The sequence below is a fragment of the Mastigoproctus giganteus genome, chromosome 3 (assembly GCF_048544385.1).
Source record: "Mastigoproctus giganteus isolate SK-2022 chromosome 3, ASM4854438v1, whole genome shotgun sequence".
In the NCBI taxonomy this organism is placed as follows: Eukaryota; Metazoa; Arthropoda; class Arachnida; order Uropygi; family Thelyphonidae; genus Mastigoproctus; species Mastigoproctus giganteus.
The window spans coordinates 239,683,839-239,707,009 of record NC_143577.1 but is presented as its reverse complement, the minus strand read 5'-3'; the positions used below and the strand labels follow the sequence as shown (position 1 = coordinate 239,707,009).

General features: G+C 37.2%; 1 protein-coding gene across 2 annotated transcripts in view; it reads left to right on the top strand.

Annotated features, from left to right (window-relative positions):
• The first annotated feature begins 799 nt into the window (after positions 1-799).
• Positions 800-23,171, top strand: part of LOC150088925 (piercer of microtubule wall 1 protein) — a 55,714-nt gene continuing 33,342 nt past the window's right edge. The window contains exons 1-2 of one of the 2 annotated variants that reach the window (XM_090370957.1): positions 800-925; positions 11,546-11,633. In XM_090370957.1, coding sequence (XP_090227083.1) covers positions 11,568-11,633 — 66 coding nt within the window. In that variant the 5' untranslated portion in view covers positions 800-925; positions 11,546-11,567. Of the gene's footprint in view, positions 926-1,198; positions 1,259-11,545; positions 11,634-23,171 lie in introns of those variants that run through there. The other variant, XM_090370958.1, reaches the window with a different exon arrangement.

Here is a 23,171-nt window from a genome sequence, read left to right as displayed (position 1 = left end):
GCATTAGAATGTGGACGAAGTGCACCATTTTATTTCATTTCATTTTTTTATTTTACTGCTTTGGCAATGTGGTGTATATATATTTGCATATGAGATGCTACGCTGCTGAGTTCTGCTGTACATCGTAGGTGGAAGCAGTGGGGGCATCCCTGGATTTTCTACATATGCTATATTATTATTATTATTATCATCATTAGCCATATGGTGCAAGGAAGCCTGAAGTTTTTGCTGCACCAGCCAAAAAAAAAAAAAAAAAATTCAAATTTACCCTAAGAGAGAGAGAGAGAAAGAAGTAGAAGGAAATCACCAAGGAAGAGAAGAATGATGATATCCAGCTCAGGACCCTGGGTGTGCCAAGCCCATATAGGGGCTCGCATCTGGTGAGTATAAGCTTGGCACACCCAGGGTCCTGAGCTGGACATCATCATTCTCTCTATTGGTGGTTCCTTTCTACTTCTAACTCTTGTTTTTTCTCTCTCTCTCAGGGTAACTGTGAAATTTTTTTTGGCTGGTGCAACAAAAGCTTCAGGCTTCCTAGCACCATATGGTTAATAATAATGCTCAGAATCGAAGTACACAACGCATCTGAAAACCGTTTCTGTTTGACGTACGAACCTGTGATGTGCTGTTAAGTGCCTTTTGTTTTCCTTCCCTGATGAGTGTTCTTTTCGTAAAATTTTCAGTTTCGAACTCTGAAAATAATGATCATAATAAAATTCGTGGCTTTGTTTTATTGCTTGCCCTGAAATGTTTTCATTCGCTGTTAGGTGGCGATCTATTCTAGAATTCGTTTGAAATTCCCGGATTGGCGCCGTTATAATTGTTGTTAAAACAGTAATAATACTGAAGAAGTAAAAAAATTCCATTTAGATGTGTTTTGCAGGATAATCCGTCTGTACATTGGACATAGGAAGGCTAATGTCAGGTATTTTTTTGTTATTATTTAATATTTTGAAAATAGTAATAGAAATAGATTGCTGTTGCTGTGACAACCATTTGTTTATTTTGGTTTATGGAGTGTTGGCGTTGGACCAAGAAGCAATATACTTGGTATATGTAAACGTATACTCGAGGTATTAAGGTCAAACAGTTTCATATTTTTTTAAAGGGAAGGTTTCGTGTGATCTTTACTTTGTTGTATTGCTGTTTGCATTTGGTTATTATTTCAAACTTGTTCACATTTTAAGGTGTTGGTGAAGCTTATTTCTGAAGGAGCTTCCTAAGCTTATTTCTGAATAAATTTCAACAAACATCAAAGGTAACAGAAGATTCTTACTTACTTTCGCTTAAACAAATCGTACATTTAGTGGAAGACTTCTTTTAGTTTTTGTGGTTGTAATTTAAAATTAAATTTAAAAAAAATGTAAATACATTTTTTCTCTCTCTCTCTCTCTCTCTCTCGCTGCTGCCTGATGGTAGCTGTGAAAGAGAGTCATAAATCATGTCAATTTGCTAGTATTTTTATTATCAGTTAATCAGGCCCAAAGAAGACTGGAAGAAGGGGGGTCTACAGTTTGGTTCACAATTCTTCAAGTGGCTGCTGACTTCAGTATTGCATTTTTAAGTATATACTGTACCAGTTTAATTAAATTCATTTTTTAATAATTGGCAAAAATTCTCTAAACTTAAAAGTAAAAATTTAGAACTTGGGTACCTCTCCATACTTCAACTAAAAGTCAGGAAGAAGGTAGTGATTGGCAGGTGCTTGTCACTCACTGTTTTCCCCCACCCCCGCCCTCCTAGGTTGACATGCCCAGTGTGTTTATCCCCCACTTTCCGCTGTTTTAAAATTGGGAACTCGTTTTCTGATTTAAAACAGCAAGGTGGGGGGGATAAACACCCCACCTAAGCTCCTTAATGACACAAAACAGTCAGAAACAAAACACATTCACAATAATCACCCAATCACAGAACTCGGCCGTACAATCACTCCATTCTATGACCATGCCCCCTGTGCAGAGACACAAGTGGTACCCAAATAATAGATTTTAGCCACTTAAAATAATAAAAATGCTTTTATTTTATTAATTTTTGTGCTTGTTGCTTTTTAATCCTCATAGCTACACGTGGGCACGCACAAACATATATACAAACATTGGGGGGGGGAAGACCCATTATGCACTTTGCACCAGGGCCTGCATTACACATTCAAACGTGGGGAGGACAACATCAGGTCTTGACACCCTTGCCTGCTTTGTAGAATTAAGAGCTCAGGTTACACCCAGATAAAGTCAATTTAACTAAGTCACCTCTTGAAAAAAAAAACTGTTTAGGAGTTCATGCTACCCACAAGAATAAATCACCTGGCCAAGTGATGGGAATCAAACCCAAACTTGTCTGAATGAGAAGTGTATCCATTATATTGCCATAGCAGGGTGTGTTAGTTTTTGCTTTTAGAATGAGTGGTATTAATCAGATATTGGGTTGGGGGCCAGGTATTGTTCCAGTTTAACTTGCTGCTAGCATGTCATCTGACAAATGCTATTTTTTATAATTTTTCTGTTATTTTTTAAATCTCGAAATAAAATGAAATCCTCCTGTAAATAAAATTAAATCCTTCCCAACCAATATTCTCTAAGTGGTTATACAGTATCATTTCAATATACTATGAATTATGAGACATTAATTTTTTTTTATTTTGGGGTCCTCTTTACAACATCTGTACCCAGGGCAGCTGACCCACATGCTCCCCCATCTCTTCTTGACGTTCTTGCAAATCATGCAAGCCAAATTGAGTAATGTTATTGGCTCTAAGTATGCTGTTACCCCCAAGCAATTTACATTTAAAGCATGCTTCTCATTAGGGCACCTGTAATAAGGATTCTTCAGTAATGTGGTGCTTAGCACATCACTAATAAGTAGTTTGTAATATTACTTCCTCTGACTGCTTATGCTTATTGCACTTGTAATATGAGGGTTACCCCAAAAGTAATGCACACCGTGCACTTGCTCCTCACTTGAGTGGGGAATGGGTTGAGCATGCTGAATTCTGATGGGATCCTTCCACTTGTTCAGATTACGAACCTAAGGGGGCATAAATTCAAATTAAGAAAAGACAGATGTAGAATAGATGTGCGGAAATTTACCTTTAGCCAGCGGGTGGTTAATTGCTGGAACAAACTTCCATCTGTCGTTGTGGAAGTTGATAGGTTGAATAAATTTAAGGAGGAACTGGACAGGCATTTAGAGGGAATGGTGTGCTTTTTTTTTTTTTTTTTTTGGCTGATGCTGCATAAGTTCATACACTTGCTTTCTTGCATTACATGCCACTACTACTTCATATGCCGGCATGGCTGACATTTATCAGGATAATAAAATGAAGTTTTACCTCAACATTAGTGTGCTTGAAACAGAGTTCTTACACTGATTGTTTGTATAGCAGCTTTTAAAAATAGATGGTGATATTGCTGCATGTCAGATTATAGTTTTCAGATCAAATTTTTTTTTATCAAAATTGAAACTGCTGTTGAACAGCGACACAGATTTATGAATTGTTGAGAGAAGTGTGTGGCGAGTCAACAGTAGATCATAGCATAACCTTATCAAACCTTTGACCAATGTGAATTGGTCTCAAAGGTTTTGATAAGGTTAGACCAGAGTTGAAGATAAGCGGTGCTTGGGCAGACTGAGAACATCTGTGGCAGTCATTATTACTACCACATTGAAGGGAGATATGACATACGACCTGTGAAGAAATTGTTAATAAATTTAGAATACCGAAATTATCTGTTCACTGAATTTCAAGTCCATATTTGCTGTCAGATGTACAATGAGCAAAGTGTAAAGAAATTGCAATGTTGTTGCTTGCACATTACTGACAAAAAGGTGAAGTGTTTTTAAAATGCATTGTTGCCATTGATGAGACATCGATGTGTGACTTTGAACCTGAACCGAAGTCACAATCAGCTTGGTGGAAATATCCATCTTTGCCACACCCCCTTCTAAATGTCACTGGCAACAAACAAAGGTGTAAGAAATAGTAGTGGTAGTAGTAGTTGCATGTGATGCAAACAAGTAAGTGTATGAGCTTATGCAGCATCAGCCAAAAAAAAAAAAAAAAAAAAAAAAATCAACATTCCCTCCAACTGCCTGTCCAGTTCCTCCTTAAATTTATTTAACCTATCAACTTATCAACTAACCTATCTGGAGGCCTAAAATGAGGCCTCCAGACCTGTACTCAAGGCGTGGCCTGACCATTACCTTATACAGAGGGATAATCACCTCCTTTTTCCTGCTAGCAAAATTCCTATATATCATTGACAAAATCCCATGACCTGCCCTGGCAGCCTGTCTGCATTGCTCAGAAAACTTCATATCTGACTGCACAATTACTCCCAGGTCTTTTTCATTTTCTACCACCTTAAGTGTAGTACCACAGAGTTGGTACGTTTCTCTGGGGTTACTTCTACCCATATGCAGTACTTTGCATTTGTCAAGGTTAAACTTCAGTTGCCACTTCTTAGCCCATCTGCCCAAATTATCTAGATCCTGTTGCAGTAGCACACTGCCATTACTGTCATTAACAACCCTGCGAACCTTTGTATCATCTGCAAACTTCGACACTAAGCCTGATATACCTTCATCAATATCATTGATAAATATACAAAACAACAGTGGACCTAATACCGAACCCTGTGGGACTCCACTAATAACATTAGTCCAAGAAGAGCAGCACCCATTGATTACCACCCTCTGTCTCCTCCCACTTAACCATCCTTTTATCCATTGTAGCAACTTACCCTTAATACCATTCTGCTCCAATTTGTACAATAGTCTTCCATACGCAACAGTGTCAAAAGCTTTCCTGAAATCCAGATATATGATATCAAAATTATTTTTTGCATCCAGTTCCTTTGTAACCACATCATAATATCCTATCAAATTTGTCAGACAAGACTTTCCCTTAACAAACCCATGCTGTGTCTGAATTATTGCTGCAGTCTTGTCTAGATGATCCGGCAATGCATCTTTAACCAGTGACTCCATTATTTTACCCGGAACAGAATTAAACTAACTGGTCTGTAATTACTTGTGTCACCCTTCGATCCCCCTTTGTGAACTGGGGAGACATTTGCACATCTCCAGTCCATGGGGATCTCCTCTGAGTCCAAGGATGCTCTCATAATTATGGCTAAGGGTTTGCTTAGTTGCTTTGCCGCCTCCTTTAATATAACTGGATAGATCCCATCCACCCAAGTGCCTTTCTTATTATTACTCAATTACAGTTGCTCTGAGCAACTGTAATTTAGTAGTAATAATGAATCCAGAGCGCACAGGCCTCTTTAATCATATGCCTTTCTTATGTTTAACTTGAACAATTTCTCCTCCACTTTGCTCTTAGTTATTACAAAATCATTAAGCACCCTGCTACAATTTGATAACCTTCTGCCATTTTCAAACCTTACTAACTCCTCATGTGTGAATGTAGATGCAAAATACTCATTCAGTTTGTTTGCTATCTGAGCAGGATCATCAACAGTTGAACCATTGATATCAAATGGACCGATCAGATTCATCCCCTTCCTTTTAGAGTTTATATAAGTAAAAAAATCCTTGATGTTTTTCTTAGCATCCTTTGCCAAAGATGTCTCGTAATCTGCCTTCGCCCGCCTTACCTCCTTTGTGACCTGATTACAGACTAGCTTATATCTGCCATAGGTTTCTGAGTTGCTTGATAATTTATATGCATCCCATGCATTTTTCTTCTCTGTCACGAGTCTCATTAGTTCATTTGATAAACATTTAGGCCTAAACCTTGAACAATATTTCTTAATAGGTATGAAACTTTTAGTAGATTCCATGATTAATTCCTTGAATGCTTCCCACTTAGAATTTACTGTTGGTAACATCGTCAGTTGATTCCACTGTACAGAATTTACAAACTGTCTGAGACCACTGTACTCGCCTTTTACGGAAGCAAAAACCCTTTTCTTTACTCTTGATGGTAATTATATCTTTAAGCAAATCCCACATCAGTACACTGTGATCACTGCCACCTAGTGTTTCCTTTATCTGCAAATTCTTAATACACGAATGATCACTGTTGATAACCAGATCAAGGGTATTACCCTCTCTGGTTGCCTTTCAAACATGCTGCTGCAGAAAATAATCATCCAATAAATCCACAAAAGTCTTACTAGTGTGTGAGTGACCAATCCACAAGTTCCAGTCAATATCTGGGAAGTTAAAATCCCTTATTATAAGATATTCTGATTTACTAGCCCACTCTATTTCTCTGTACAATTGTTCATTGTACTCATTTGAGTCATTAGGCCTATAACACACTTCTACTCTTATTTTTGCTTTCAGTGCTTATGTCACACCAAACTGACTCAACAGTGCACTGTTTATCTATATCAACTGGATGCACTTCTTTTGATTGTATGTTTTCTTAATTAACAGCATGACACCTCCTCCCTTCCTATCCTGTCTATCCTTTCTGTGCACATTGTACACCCCAAATTCCAATTCTGCACTCCTAATATCTGTGTGACACCACGTCTCTGCTAACCCAACAATATCCGCCTTTGATGTCTCGACCAACACTTCAAATTCATCAAATTTATTTACTATACTTCTAGCATTGGTATACATGCAAGCATACATGCACCTATTTCTATTCCCCCCTGACACATCCCATATACCCATCTGTTTCACAGGCACCTCCGTAGCCAGGTGGGCAGGAGCAGTAGTGCGTACCACACGCTTCTTGATCAGACCGGGGTTCGAGCCCGTGACCACCAAATACGGAGGATGCGGAAAGGTCAGAAATGACCACCGCATATCCCCCGAGCAATATGGCCTTAGTTGCTAATGCTCCTAAAAACCAAATAACAACAACAACCTGTTTCACGATGACTGCCATCAGTCCCTGAAACCCCCAGCACCCCTCCCTCCAGATTGCTACTTATTCTAATAGAAGTTGTGCAAGAATCACCTTCATCTCTGCCTGCTGCTACTTTTAACCTTTTAGTCTGTGAATCCCCCCTAAGCTAGCAGTTTTCCAACCTACCTAACACTGCCTCGATAGCATCAGCAAATATTCTTGCACCCTTTCTATTTAAGTGTATCCCATCCTTGTAGAAGCAGTCTCTCCTGTTAACAAGCAGAGACCATGCTGAAAAAAATTCTACCCCTTGAGCCTTGCACATTCCCTCCAGGGCCAAATTTATTGACAAGGCTCTCATCATGTACTCCCTCCTATTGTGTCTGGGCAGAATTGTGGACACTTTCAAATTTAACCCTGACTCACGACTTTTTTGCAACATTGACCCGTACTTGTTAAGTAAATCTGCAGACCTCCTACTCTTAATGTCATTGGTGCCAATGTGTACAACAATATCACCTTTTGTGCCCTTAAAAGATGATATATGCTTTACAATGTCATCAACTTTTGTCCCTGGCAGACATACCCTGGTCCTGTTCCCTCTATCCTTTTTACACAATATATTCCCTGTCTCCCTGACAATAGAGTCACCAACAATAACTAGTTCCTTTAGGACCAGCGCATTCTGCCTTAGAGAATATCCACTGTGTTGCTTGATGCCCAGGAGTAAGCTGTGGTGTTGAGTTGGGCAGCTGAGAGCTTGACGGGTCCCTCATATTAATTTCTTCAAGGGTATCTACCCTACACCTCAAGCTCTCATAGACACCCAGTAGAAGCTGAGTTGATGCCTAATTTCTAGATACTCTACACCTGGCACACACACACACACAAAGACATCCTCCTTGGCTAGATCATGTTCTGTTCCAGAGAGTTCAGCAAACATTTCACAAGTTGCACATTTTTTTAGGCTGTGATGCATTGGAGAATCGCCTTCCCTCAGTTCTCCCCCGAGTCACAGCACTCCTGCCACTTCGTGCCCATTGCTTTGCTGCTCTAGTCTGGGGCATGATATTTTAAATTAATAAGATCAATAAATTTAATTAATTAATTGTCAGTACTATGCTATCTAATAGAATCCTAAATGTAGTGATGCATATTACTCTATATAATTATACGTTAGAGCTACCTATTACCACAATTAAAAATTTGAATTCCCTACTACTCTATACAAAAACAATGGCTGCAAGATTCGAATGAAATAACAGTTTTATGTATATTAAGTAGTAATCTACAAAAACTCTTTATCTAAATTAAAATAAAAATAACCAGTGTAACTATAAGACTACGTATAAAGTACAATATAAAATAACAATTAGGTAAATAAAAAGGCAAACACTTATCGCTTTTTCGGAGCCAGTAATTCACAGCTGTAATTTTTAAAGAGAGTCAGTGCCCTCTCATGGCCTATGATTATGAGGGCATTATTGCCACTGATCCTGTGTCACTTGGAAGATCAGTAATTGGAGACTATTATGCAACATTTTTTCATCAAAAATTATGTCTGAAAATTCATCAGAAGTGGCCACAGACATTGGAAGCTGGTGTGCTTGTACCTATGACAATCCTCATATTGAACAGTTCATGCAGTTTATTTTCATCGATTACAAGTGGGGAGCACTACTCACTTCTCGCCCCCCCCCCCAGAAATCCTGGTATGAGTCCTTGTGATTGTAATCTATTCTCCAAGCTCAAGGAATCCATTGTGTCGACAAATATTTCTGTCTTTAGAAGCAATGAGTGCAGCCACAACCCAATGTACAGACAGCTTAATTTCAACACTTAAACATCATTCAAAAAAATTATCCAAACACTGGGAATCAGTCGTATGGCATGAAGGAGACCACATTGAAGGTTCTTAATGTAAATTATGTTACAAAATAAATTCATTTTAAATTAACTGCTTTTGGGCTAACCCTCATAGTATTAGTATTGGCAAATGATGCAAGGAAGTATGCTTATATAATATCAGCAAAAAAAAAAAAAAAAAAAAAAAACCACCTATCTACATCACCTGTTCACCCCCTCCAATAATTTGCCTAATTTTTTCTTAAATTTATTCAAACTATTCACTTCCACAACATCAGATGGAAATATGTTTAGTCCAACAATCAGCTACTCTCTCTGGTTAAAAGCAAATTTCTGCAAATCTGTCTTACAACCTGTAATATTGTTATTAGACACTTTGTGAGAAACTTGGATATAGTAAAGTCTGTTAACTGATATTACTTGTTGGGTGGTTGTATAAGTGTTTACAGATATGCACAAAGTAGGGAGGAAAGGAATCTGCTCAATACTTCTTTAGCATCTGCAACAGTAGGGAGATCACTTGATGTTGATTCTTAGTACCATCACTATAAACCTAGCATTTCAAGTGATGAAGCATTAGTCTAAAGAGAGGAGATGACTGGTCTCAATGCGTGAGAAAGCTCAAATAGGTATTGACAGGTCAGGTTATGTCTATTGCATTTCTTGCTGTTTCTTTATGAATTTGGATATGCTAATTTCAAATATAACCTTAGTTTTTGCATAGTATCAGTGGTTTGCATGGAAATGAAAGAAAAGTGAATATGCAATAATACTATATCACGATTTATCAACTGTGTTTAACTTCTGCACAGAATAGAGTGTTAATCTTTGCCACAAGTACAAAACAGGTTAAAAAATCACAAATTAAAAAGTAGAAACTATCCTCAGATTAATCAAAAAAAATTTTTTTTAAAAATGTACACTTAGATTAATTACTATTTTTAATAACCACTTATATACCATGAGAAATTAATAATATAGTTTATTAAACTAAACACCTAAACCACTATACATATAAGGTGTTGCGTTTCAGGCACTGAAACCCATCAATCAGACCATGATTCTGACAGATTCCTACTCTCTGTATGCACATCGGGTTTCTGGCAGCATCGGCAAATGTACATTTAATTCTGTTTTTCCATTGTGATCATTGTGATAATCCTGAACCAACAACCAGATATATTTGTCCATCACAGCATCATTCCTTGGTGCCTCTTTTCCCTTGACTGTATGTTCTGATGAAATTTCTTCCCATGACCGTCACTAACATTGCCCATATCTGGTCAGAAAAATCCAGGTGAGAATGCAATTAACGAGGCTTGATTGATATTCTGTATCCTATTTTTCCAAAATTTTCAATCAACCTTGTTCTTTTTAATTTTTATTCATTGGTACTGAGAAAGCCATAGCCGAGTGGTCAGGAGTGGGAGTACAGTAGCACACGCTCTTTGAGTAGACTGGGGTTCAGGCCCCTGACTTAAATACGGTCGATTTGCCAATTTGCACTGGGCCAGCGCGGCAGATTATGGTCCATTTCCCTCAACATGAATTATTGAGGAGGCTTCCATCTTGCAGTGGGTTGATAATGGCTGCAGTTTACATTTTACTGAGAAAACCATTCACATTCACCACAAGGCAAAACAACTGTCACCTTTCACTTTTGCATCAGACAGTTTTGGAAACATAGATTGTATATGCTTTAAGGTTCACCTCAAGGAACAGATGCTTTAACAAATTGTTGGGCTAATCTAAGTCTGAACTAAGGGATTGTTTACTACACTGTGTGCACCAGGCTGCAGCTCAGTTTTGGCAAACTGTTCTCTTCTGCTGTAGCAGTGATTTGCTACCGTGCCATCATAGATGCAGACAAAACAAGGGAACTTAGTGAAACCACCTAGCAAACCCAGAATAACTCAGCATTGCGAAGTCTCTGTATTTCTTATTTACACTGGTTATACTTCATAATGGGAATATACATCCATTGATTACTGTTGCTCATTTTGTCATATTAAAGGAAACAAGCATTATAAAACATCAAATATGATCAGATGCTGGTGTCCATCTGTGTTTTCAAGGTCATCCTGAAGGAGTACTGTTTGCATTGATTTTTAACCACTCTCTTGAACTTCACATCATCTGCAAATTTTGATATCACGCACCCTATCCCCTCATTGATTCCATTTAAAGAAATCAGAAACAATAGTGTCCGGGAATCAATTTTTGGGGGACCCACTTCTAATCATAGACCATTCTGAAGAGTAATTAATTATAAATCCATTATTTATAACCATCTGCCTCTTGCTCTGCAGCCACCCTGTGATCCATCTTAGAATATTGCCCATGATCTCAACAAGTTCCAGTTTATACAGTAACGTCATATGAGGGACTGAGTCAAATGCTTCTAGCTGATTTTGTGGCTACTCTGAACATAAAAAATTTGTTGAAACTTATAGTTTCAGTCACTACATTAGTACTGTGGATGGATTGAGGTTTGGAGAGTTGGAAGAAGCTTGTGCTAACATTGGACTAGGTTATAATTTTCAGAAAATATATAAGGAGGAAATTTTTTCCAGAGAATACAAGCATAAGGAATAAATAAAAAAGATAAATTATTTGGATGAGTTTTCAATTTAACATTGAATGAATACTGGCTAGTTGATGCAGGTGTTCAAATTGGTTTCAGAGAAAGAGGTGGTATCTACCAAATCAATGTATTTTTGAAATTGTTCTTCTATATACTAGTTTAGTGAAATTCTCAGTATTAAATTAGTTTATACCTAGAAATAATATTTAATTCATTTTATTTGCATTATATTCTCTTCAAAAAAGCTAGATTATATGGTTCTATTTCAGGGATACCATTTAGGCATTAAAAATGGCTCCAGGACCTGAAATAATCGGAGAGACTGGCATTGAAGCTTGTGGAGTTGTGCCAAGCATAGTGAGTATTTTTGCAATATAATGCAGATGGTGATTTTTATTATATCTGGACTGTTTTATCTTAAATGTGAATCAGGGTAATGGTGGTTGGAGTGCAGGACTGAATTTATATGCAGACAAATAAAGGTTCCATAACATAATTTGGCAGGGCCAGTGATAATTCCTTATTCAGATTCTGTTTGTTAAGAATTGCTTGTGTTGCACATACATGGTATGTCATAAGGCACTTAATACATTTAAGTGACTTATGACTTATTTAAGAGAAAAGATAGACAGATAAAGATAGAATAGATAGGATAATTTAAGAAGAAAGATAAAAACTGGTTTTCGTATCATTGATTAAACAACAAAATAAAAGTCAGATTGTAATTAAACAAATATTTTCCAACATTATTTTTAAAATTGTTGTCTTATCTGTCAATACCTGAAAGAATTTTTTTTATATATATGCTGACATATTTTGGTGTTAGCACATGATTAATTTAGAAAATTTTTTGGCAATGAATGTTTTCATAATGCTAAAGATCAGTTTTTGTGGTGGTACACCTCTTCTTTCAAAAAATCCTCAAGAAAAAAAATCTGCAATAAGCAATAAAAAGTGACTTTGGAAGCCACTCAAAGGACGCAAGAGAAATTATAGTCCCCCCCCTCTATATATATATATATATATATATATATATATATATATATATATATATATATATATATATATTGAATTTTATAAGAAATTAAAGAGGTATATTAAAGGATTGTAATATGGATTGTGGACTAGGGACACTGCATTTATTAGCAACAGGAACCCAATGACTATAATGAATATATATGTGAATTTAAAATGAACTACAAACGGAGATTGGAACTGTGGAAAACACGGAAAAATAACAGAAAATAATAAGAAGGTACTTATTGCTGAATAACTTATGATTTCAGTGTCATCTTCAGGGGTCAACCATCGAAATCACAATAAAGACAGCAAGAAGTAGGGCCTCTGTTTCTGACATGAAATATACATTACTATGCAGAGGTAGCAGTAAGGGAATTTTGAATTTCGCAGTAAAGGAAGTTAAGCCTAAATGACCAGATACACAACGGAATAGTGAACATATGTCTCATGGCTGACCGAATGTTGCTCTCCCATAAACAAATCAAAAATGAAAATAATAAAGTTAACTAAAATGATAAGTTAAAATAATATGCTAAAAAATTAAGCTAGAATAAAGGAAGATGTGTCAAAAATCTCGCGAGAATCAACTCCATTCTTAATCGTGATGATAGTGGTGAGCTATAGTGGGCTCGTGAGAGCCCATTGTTATTTATTTATTTTTGAAAATTTGTGAGCCTATTGCTGAGGCAATTATTTATTTTACAAACAAATAGGAACCCTGATGTGAATTTAAAAGAGCCGGAAATACAGTGGGATGAGTGGGGCTTCGTTTTTGATTTAATTACAGTGGGACCTCTGTTTAATGAATTTTTTTGAATTCCTCTTGGTAATTACATTTGAAATGGTTTCCGTCGAACGAAGAAAATTTCCGTATAACGAACAGATTACAAGAGACAACTTTGTATGCATTGTTTTTGCCTCTGGCCTTTAGGTAATTAGAAAGCACGAATTAAGGATGAAAGGGATTACCGTTTCATAATGTTAGTGGTGTCTGCAAAGCCTATGCAGTCACACACCGAGAAGTCATTCTAGTCAATATGCTTTCCATAGCCAGTAAGTGGATTAAGAAGATTCCTGACATGAATAATAGCATGTGGTCAACCTGTGTTGTGGTTCCCCTTTATTCCGACAAACAGGCATAAGTTTTTTGGAGAAATGAGTGATCTGCACGTTTCAGTAAATTTCTGCTGTCTATGTTTACATGGTCACAGTAGCTGAATGTCCGTGTGATTCCGACATTTTATGAGTATTCAAATAACTAGTGACGGTAGCAACATAGAGGAGGGGGGAAATGAGGCAACTAAGATATTAAGTAAACTTTTCGAAGATGAAATGTTTGCAGATTTCGAAACTGCATCGAGGCTTTCACTGTGTAGAAAATGTTCTAAAATATAATGACATATAGGCAATAATTTAAAAAAAAAACAACTGTATGCATTATATCACCGATCTCCAAAAAACCAGTGTAAATTAAGGATGATTGCTAAAGAACTTGATGTGGAAACTATTAAGATCAGTCTTGTGTTCAGGCCATGATGGGTAGCTTGCAGACAACAATTGCAGGTTGGAGGAATTATCCTGCTTTGTGCAAACATTTTGAATCAGAAGTTAAATATTTGGGATTATTAAACCGACTTTTATATCTGGAATTTCTTAATGATGAATTCCTTTCTTTTACAAAGTCACAGCATCACTATAGCAAAAGCAGATTAATTATTGGAACTATAAAAAACCTCGTGAGAATCAACTCCATTCTCAATCGATGCGTTCGTTCAATTTTGGGCCTTCCCTGGAACGCATCGGTTAGTTCGAGATACAAGGAAGTGAGACTCCTAAGCATCTACCAGCTATTGCAGAAAGCCGAGGCGATCCTTGTTTACAATGCTGTGAAGACAGCAGACTTTCCCCCTCTCTTCAGATCCTTTTTCATAACCACAGACGAAGAAGAAATATCATACAATCTAAGAAATGAAGCCAACCTGAAGATTCCGCTTTTCAGAAAAGCCATAGGTCAGAAAAGCATAAAATACAGAGGTGCTAAAACCTGGAACAAACTTCCTGCAAAAATCAAAAATGTCACTTCGCTAAATCAATTAAAGAAACTACTGATTGAACACATCACCAGGGATGTCTGATTCAAATTACCTTCCACTCAACTTCTGGATTTTAAAAACACCAACATGGAAATAATGTACAAATGGTAAAGGAAGCAGTTGGCAAATAGTTTGTAAATTTCTGTGCATGTATCTCATCATTTTTCTTTTCTCTCCTCATTTAATTGTAAAAATGTTCACAATGCTGTTATAAGTAGTGATGCTTTTTGAAGTCTTCTGTAAAGAAATGTACAAAAAAACTCCAATTTATTTATGTCTTTCCTGTTGAACATTACCTGTACAATTTCAGAACTGTACATTTTTCAATTGTATATTTGTATATTCATAATTTTTTAAGGGAACACCTCCCAAAAAGCCATTGTCTTATGTGTCCTCCCTCCCTTTTTGCTGTTATCTCCCAAAAAAGTGTAACATAAAATATATAAAAAAAAAAAAAAAAAGGGATAAATAAATTATTATTATTATCAATGCTATTGCTAATTTGAAAAATTCTGAAGGAAATTATGAAGCTAAAATTGATAGCATGTTGAAGTGGAAAGAATTTGAAGGAATCAAAAAAATGTTCTAAAGTAAGAACACATTTAAAAAATTACCTCGTGACAAGCTATTAAATGCATTTTTTATCCTTAAATAATAAGTTAGTAATGCAACAGAGTTATTTTAAATTAAATAATAAAATAATGATACCATTGATGACAAGGAATTGAAAGAAATTTTAAACATATGTTACCCGGAATCGTGGAATATGAAAGAACTTTCGCCTCGGTGGCAAAATGGTGAAAAATAAATAAGAAATTTAAGTTTTCTGATAAAATATGAAATAAAAATTAATGATTTTAGAGATTTTGTCAAAGACAGTTTATCTTTAAAATCGAGTGAAGTTCCCTTTTCAATTAAGAAAGCCAGAAAATATCTTTGAAACCATTGCGATTAGAAGTGCTGAAGCTGGCAAGCTTTCAGCATAATGAATAATATTGTGACAATTGACAATTAAACATGTTGCAGATTATTGATGCCCATACATCTAAATGGAAAACCATTGCTTCAATTTGATCCCGATTGTTATGTCAAATCATTCCTCTGCAATCGCCCAGCTATTGAGCAAAGCAGATCAACAAATTCTATATGGCAATTTTCAGAATAAATTTTTCTTGAATATTTGTATAATAATTTTTTTCTTATAATCTGTAATTTTTGTGTACCTTTTCTAAAAGTTTGTTTTTTATGTGATATTTGTTTTTATATTGTGGAATGTGTGTGATAGTTTTTATGTTATTTGTGTTATGAGAAATATTTCATGTTATTTTTTATTCACAATATTAAAACTTTATCGTGAAAAAAATGTGTCTATTATATTTCCCTAGTTAAAAAAAAAAAGTGGCTCGTGTGCCCGGCACACACAGTAGTTTTTTATTATGTGAAACATCCTTCGCGTTTCTTTTAGGTATTTTGATTTGTATATATTGATTACGAAATAAAAGAGCTTTTGTATTGTAAATACAGTATTTTATTGATCATTCACAAATTTTCATGTTGGCCGCCTCCGTAGCCAGGTGGGAAGGAGCAGCAGTGTGTAGCACACGCTTCTTGATTAGACCGGGGTTCAAGCCTGTCACCACCAAATACGGAGGATGCGGAAAGGTCAGGGAATAACCACCGCATATCCTGGAGCAATATGGCCTTAGTTGCTAATGCTCCTAAAAACCAAACAACAAACAAACAACAAATTTTCATAATTTATGGAAGACAAGATACAATGGATTTATGATAACTAAAGTAAGAGATGTATACTTGCGATTGCAATGTATTGAAATGTCTCTGGAAAACGGCATCGATTGATGTACTTATCTTGTAGTTGAAGCGACATACGCAGCTGTTAGGGCACCTAACAATGGAATGTAATGAAAATGCAAGACAAAAAAAGAAATTGTTGACAAATACTTGTATTGTTGCAGTCATATGACAAATACTTGTATTGTTGCAGTCATACTTACTGCAGTAGTAACTTCAGAAGTATGATTCTGACATCATGCTATTCAAAAATTCTAAAAAGAACTCCAGACACTATCGTATCCAGATATCATCATAAGGGGGAGAGGGCGTGATGAACAGGTTTTTGTGTGTGTTTTTTTTTTTTAGATAACCCTATAAACATTGTACACATGCACTTATGCACATGGTTCAGGGGGGAATAAGCCCCATTTGTCCACCCCCCCTGACTCAAGATATCATACCAATCACGAAAAATGCATCATGTGCTCTAATCACACTACTAGTAGTGTTAGCGTGGGAAGCACCTCTGGTGGATGAAGTCACTTCTGTGACTGATCAGATTTACTCGGTAGAAATCCCCAAGGATGTTTCACACCAAAAAGTCGGCAAAACTGCGAGCCCACTTTTAAAATATTCATAGCTCACCACTGGGTGTAGACTGTAATTTCAGTTCATAGTTTAGTAGTCAGATGATTATAGACTGTATAAGAGTATATTGATAGCCATTCAAGGCAGCGTGAGCAACACCAAGACAAGGCTTATCCATATAGATTAAATTTTATAAGAAATTAAAGAGGTATATTAAAGGATTGTAATATGGATTAGGGACACTGCATTTATTAGCAGAAGGAACCCAACAACCATTATATATAAGTTAAATGAGAGGCCTAGTGATTATAATTCACAAGGAGTTGCATACCTTGCCGATATATTTGACAAACTATATGCACTGAATCTGTCACTTTAAGGTAAAACCATGACAATTTTTCATGGTTAATGATAAAATCTCTACATTCAAAGATAAAAATTTTTTTGGAGAAAGAGAGCTGAAATAGGATAATTTGATACTTGTACTATATCTTGAAAAAAATATCTCCACAGAGTCAGACTTACATAAAGCAATAATTCACCACCCCACACAGCTGTCGATCTCTTTTACAGAATATTTTCCTGTCAATACAGACTTTGAAAATTAGCATTAGCATTAGTAGAGGCATTTGATGCAAGAAAGCAAGCTTATGCAGCATCAGCCAAAAAAAATAAATAAATAAAAAATAACCACTTCCACTTCACCCCTCTGTTCGTTCGAAATACCTGTCTAGCTGAGCCTTAAACTTATTCAGGCTATCAACCTCCATGACAAGGGATGGAAGTCTGTTCCACCAAGCAGCCACCCGCTGGCTAAAGGCAAATTTCCTCACGTCTATCCTACATCTGTCTTTCCTCAATTTGAATTTATGCCCTCTCAGGTGATTATTCTGAGCAAGAGGAAGAATCCAATCAGCATTGAGCATGCTCAAACCATTCAAGGCTTTATACACCTCTATCAGATCACGTCGCTAGTGCCTAGTTTCCAGACGCTGTAATTTGCAAAACTTAAGCCTTTCTTCGTAAGCGCACCCCTTTGTTCCATTCACCAATCTTGTTGCCCTTCTCTGTACTCGTTCCAGCATCTCTACATCCTTCTTGAAATGAGGCCTCCAGACCTGTATACAGTACTCTAGGTGTGGCCTGACCATTGCCTTATACAAGGGAATAATCACCTCCTTATCCCTGCTAGAAAAATTCCTATATATCATTGAAAATACACCATGAGCTACTCTTGCAGCCCGTCTACACTGTTCAGAAAACTTCATATCTGCCTGCACAACCACCCCTTAGGTCCCTTTCATTCTCTACCACTGTCAGTGTAGTACCACAGAGTTGATACGTTGCTCTGGGGTTGCTGTTTCCCATATGTAGTACTTTACATTTGTCAATGTTAAACTTCATTTGCCACCTCTCAGCCCATCTGCTCAACCTTTCCAGATCCTGTTGCAGTAGCATAGTGTCAGTAGTGTCCTTGACAACCCTGCCAACCTTCATCATCTGCAAACTTGGACACTAAGCTTGATATACCATCATCAATATCATTTATAAATACAGAAAACAATAATGGACCCAGTACTGAACCCCGAGGGACTCCACTAATAACATTAGTCCACGATGAGTAGTGTCCATTGATTACCACTCTCTGTCTTCTCCCCCTCAACCACCCCTTTATCCATAGCAGCAATTTGCCTCCAATGCCACACTGCTCCAATTTGTTTGTGCAGCAGTCTTCCATGTGCAAAGTATCAAAAGCCTTTCTAAGATCCAAGTATATAATATCAAAGTTATTCCCTGCATCCAGTTCTTTTGTGACTGCATCATCGTATCCAATCAAGTTGGTCAGGCAAGACTTCCCCTTAACAAAACCATGCTGTGTCTGAGCTATAACTGAAGTCTTGTCTAGATGATCCTGCAGTGCTTCCTTAATCAGTGCCTCCATTAATTTTCCGGGAACAGAAGTTAAACTAACAGGTCTATAATTACTTGTGTCGAGCTTTGATCCTCCTTTGTGAATTGGGGTCACATTTGCACATCTCCAGTCCATGGGTACTTCCCCTGAGTCCAAGGAAGCTCTCATAATTATGGCTAAGGGTTTGCTTACTTCCTTTGCTGCCTCCTTTAATATAACTGGATAGATCCCATCCACCCCAGGTGCCTTTCTTGTATTTATTTTCAACAATTTCTCCTCCACTTTACTCTCAGTTATTACAAGATTCTCTAGCTTACTGCCAGAGTTGAATACATCTCTGGCATTCCCCTCGCTGAATAACTCCTCATGTGTGAATGTCGATGCAAAATATTCATTTAGTTTGTTAGCTACCTGAGCAGGATCATCAACAGTTGATCCATCGATACCAAGTGGACCAATCTGATTCATCCCCTTCCTTCTAGAGTTTACATAAGTAAAGAACTCTTTGCTGTTTTTCTTTGCATCCCTTGCCAAAGATTTCTCGTAATCTGCCTTCGCCTGCCTAACCTCCTTTCTAACTTGGTTACAGATCAACTTGTATCTATCATAGGCTTGTGTCACGTGTTAATTTGTATGTATCCCATGCATTTTTCTTCTCTGCCATATGTCTCATTAGTTCATCTGACATCCACTTAGGCCTAAACCTTGAACAATATTTCTTAGTTGGTATCATCATCATCATCATCAGCCATTTTCAATCCACTGCAGGATGAAGGCCTCTCCAGCAACTTTCCAGTTCCTTCTGTTTTGAGCACTGGCCATCCATTTACTACTCAAAAACTCATGAATTTCATCTATCCATCTCCGCCTTTGTCTTCCAGGTTTTCTTCTAGCTCCTCTTGGGTACCATTCTGTTATTTTCTTAGTCCATCTGTCATCATGTCTTCTAGCTATGTGTCCTGCCCAAGACCATTTTAGTTCTTTAGTTTTGATAAGAATGTCCTTTACTTGAGTTTGCTGCCTAATCCATGTGTTTCTCTTCTTATCTAACAGTCTAATTCCCAATATAATTCGTTCCATTCTTCGCTGTGTAGTTCTTAGCTTCTCTTCCATTCTTTTGGTGAGTGCCCAAGTTTCACTTCCATAAGTCATGGTGGGGAGTATACATTGATTCATTATTTTACGTTTCAGACAAACTGGGATATTGCTCTTCAGTATGTGACTATATTTCCTGAATGCTATCCATCCAAAATTTATTCTTCTCTTGACTTCCAGCCATTTATCATTATTACAGCTAATAACTTGTCCCAGATAAGTATATGACTCCACCTTTTCAATTACTGCTCCTTCAATCATTATTTCCCTTTCCGTGGCATACCTGTTCATCATTACTTTTGTTTTAGCCATATTCATCTTTAGTCCAAAATCCTTACTAACTGTACATAACTGATTAAGATTTTCCTCTAATTCTTTGGGATCGTGGCTTATGACTACAATGTCATCTGCAAATCGTAAATGGTTTAGGTACTCTCCGTTCACATTGACTCCTTTCTGCGACCAGTCTAATCTTCTGAAAGCTTCCTCAAGGGCAGCAGTAAACAGCTTCGGAGATATTGTGTCTCCTTGTCGAACTCCTTTCTCGATTTTAAATTTCCTACTGTCTTTGTCTAGTCTAATAAAGGATGTAGCACTCTCATATATTTTCTTCAAAATCATAATATATGGAGTATCTATGCCTTGTCTTTCCAGTGCCCAAAACATTCCCTTATGCTGTATGGAGTCAAATGCCTTTTCATAATCCACAAATGCCAGGCATAATGGTGTTTTATATTCATTTGCTTTCTCCATTAGCTGTGATATTACGTGAAGGTGATCCATAGTTGAGAATCCTGTCCTAAAGCCAGCTTGCTCTTTCGGTTGATTCTCATCAAGTATTCTTTCTAATCTGTTAGTAATGACCCTTGTGAACAACTTGTAGATATGGGATAACAAGCTAATTGGTCTATAATTTCCAATTTCTGATTTATCTCCTTTCTTATGCAGCAAAACTATGATTGCATTATTCCACTGCTTAGGCATCACACCTTTTCTAATGCACTTTGTGAAGAGCCTTGCCAGTTTTTGTGTTATGTCTCTTCCTCCCAATTTTAACAACTCTACAGTAACTTCATCTTCCCCCGGGGCTTTCTGATTCTTCATTTTCTTCAATGCATGTTCTACCTCATCAGGAAGAATATCGGGTATGTCGTATGTGTTGCTACTTTGCAATCCATCTTCCCCACTGCTGGTATCATTCCCTCGCTCCTTGTATAATTCTCTATAGTAGTCTTCTGCTATTTGAATTATGCCTTCTCTGCTGTTTATAAGTACACCATCGCTATTCTTCAGTTTCAGTATCTTAGTTGGTATGTAAAGCCTAATAGCTTCCAAGATAAGTTCTGTGAATGCTTCCCATTTTGAATTTGCTGTTGATAACATCTTCAGTTGGTCCCACTGTATAGAATTTAAATACTGCTTCAGTCCATCGTAGTCGCCTTTACAAAAGCAATAACCCTTCCCTTTACCCCAATTGTAGTTACCTCTTTGAGTAAATCCCACTTCAGCGCACTGTGATCACTGCCACCTAGTGGTTCATTTACCTGCAGATTCTTAATGCATGAAGAATCACTACTGATAATCAAATCAAGAGTATTACTCCCTCTAGTTGCCTCCCGAACATGCTGATGTAGAAAACAATCATCCAATAAATCCACAAAAGCCTTGCTAGTGTGTGAGTGACCAGCCCCCAAATTCTAGTCAATATCTGGGAAATTAAAATCCCCCATTATAAGACGCTCTGATTTACTGGTAATGCAGGATCATCTAGACAAGGCCGCAGTTATACTTCAAACACAGCACACTATGATATAGCCACAAACGAACTGGATGCAAAAAATAATTTTGATATCATATACAGTGGGATAGCTAACCCTTTCTTGAAAAACCAAAACTCCTCTGTCCTAACCACAAAAAACAAAATAAGGAAAATTGATTTTATATTGCTTGTAACACATCACTCCAAGAAAAGTTCTTTAGTGTTCCTTGCCTTCGTCCTAGGTTAGTTTGTTGGACTCTTCCCCTAATATAGCAGGCAAAGCAGTTCGTAAACTTTTATCATTTGTGACGACTTATATATGCAAACATGGGCTTGTCAAATATTGTGACACAAAATAAAAAGAAAAAAACACTTGACGTTTCAGCAGACATTCTCTATCAGTTATCAGCTTTGATCCCTAATTTCAGCAAAGTTGCTGAAAATCTGTCACAGCAGAACCTTATTCAGAATCTAATGCAGGGGTCGGCAACCTGTGGTTCTTTGAACATGTAACTGCACCTCTTTAACTTTTAGCCCACATGCCCTCAAAGAAATTAATATGAGGATCCCATCAAGCACTCAGCTGCCCAACTCAACGTCAGAGCTCACTCCTGTGCATCAGGCAACACAAGCAGCAATCTCCAAGGCAGAATGCGCTGGTCCCACAGGAAGTAGTTATTGTTGGCGACTCTATTGTCAGGGAGACAGGGAATATATTATGCAAAAAGGATAGGTGGAACAGGACCAGGGTGTGTCTGCCAGGGGCAAAAGTTGATGCATTGTAGGGCAGATATCATCTATTAAGGGCACAAAAGGTGATATTGTTGTACACGTTGGCACTAATGACCTTAAGAGTAAGAAATCTGCAGATTTACTTAACAAGTACAGGTCAATGCTGAAAAAAAGTCACGAGTTAGGGTTAAATTTGAAAGTGTCTGCACTTCTGCCCAGACATGATAGGAGGGAGTATATGACGAGAGCCTTGTCAATCATTTCAGCCCTGAAGAGATTGTGCAAGGCTCGTGGGTAGAATTTTTTTCAGCATGGTCTGTGCTTGCTAACAGGAGAGACTGCTTCTACAGGGGTGGGATATATTTAAATAGAAAGGGTGCAAGAATATTTGCTGATGCTATCGAGGCAGTGTTAGGTGGGTCAGAAAACTGCTAGCTTGGGGTGATTCATGGACTAAAAGATTAACAGTAGCCGCAGGCAGAGGCAAAAGTGATTCTTGCACTGCTTCTGTTGTAATGAGCAGCAGCCTAGAGAGTAAGTTGCTGGGGATTTCAAGAGCTGTTGGGAGTCATGGAACAAGTAAATACATGGACTGTGTTAGGGTAACTATGAGTAAGAACAGACAGGTGCATGTATACTTGCATGTACACCAATGCTAGAAGTACAGTAAATAAATTTGATGAATTTGAAATTCTGATCAAGGCAACAAAGGCAGATATTGTTGGCATATCAGAGACATAGTGTCACACAGATATAAGCAGTGCAGAATTGGAATTTGTGGAGTACAATGCGTACAGAAGGAATAGACAGGGTAGGAAGTAGGGTGACCAACTCTTGATCAGCCAATTTCGGGATATTGACCTTAAAAAATCAGGATTTTTCCTTGTAATATTAACGTATGT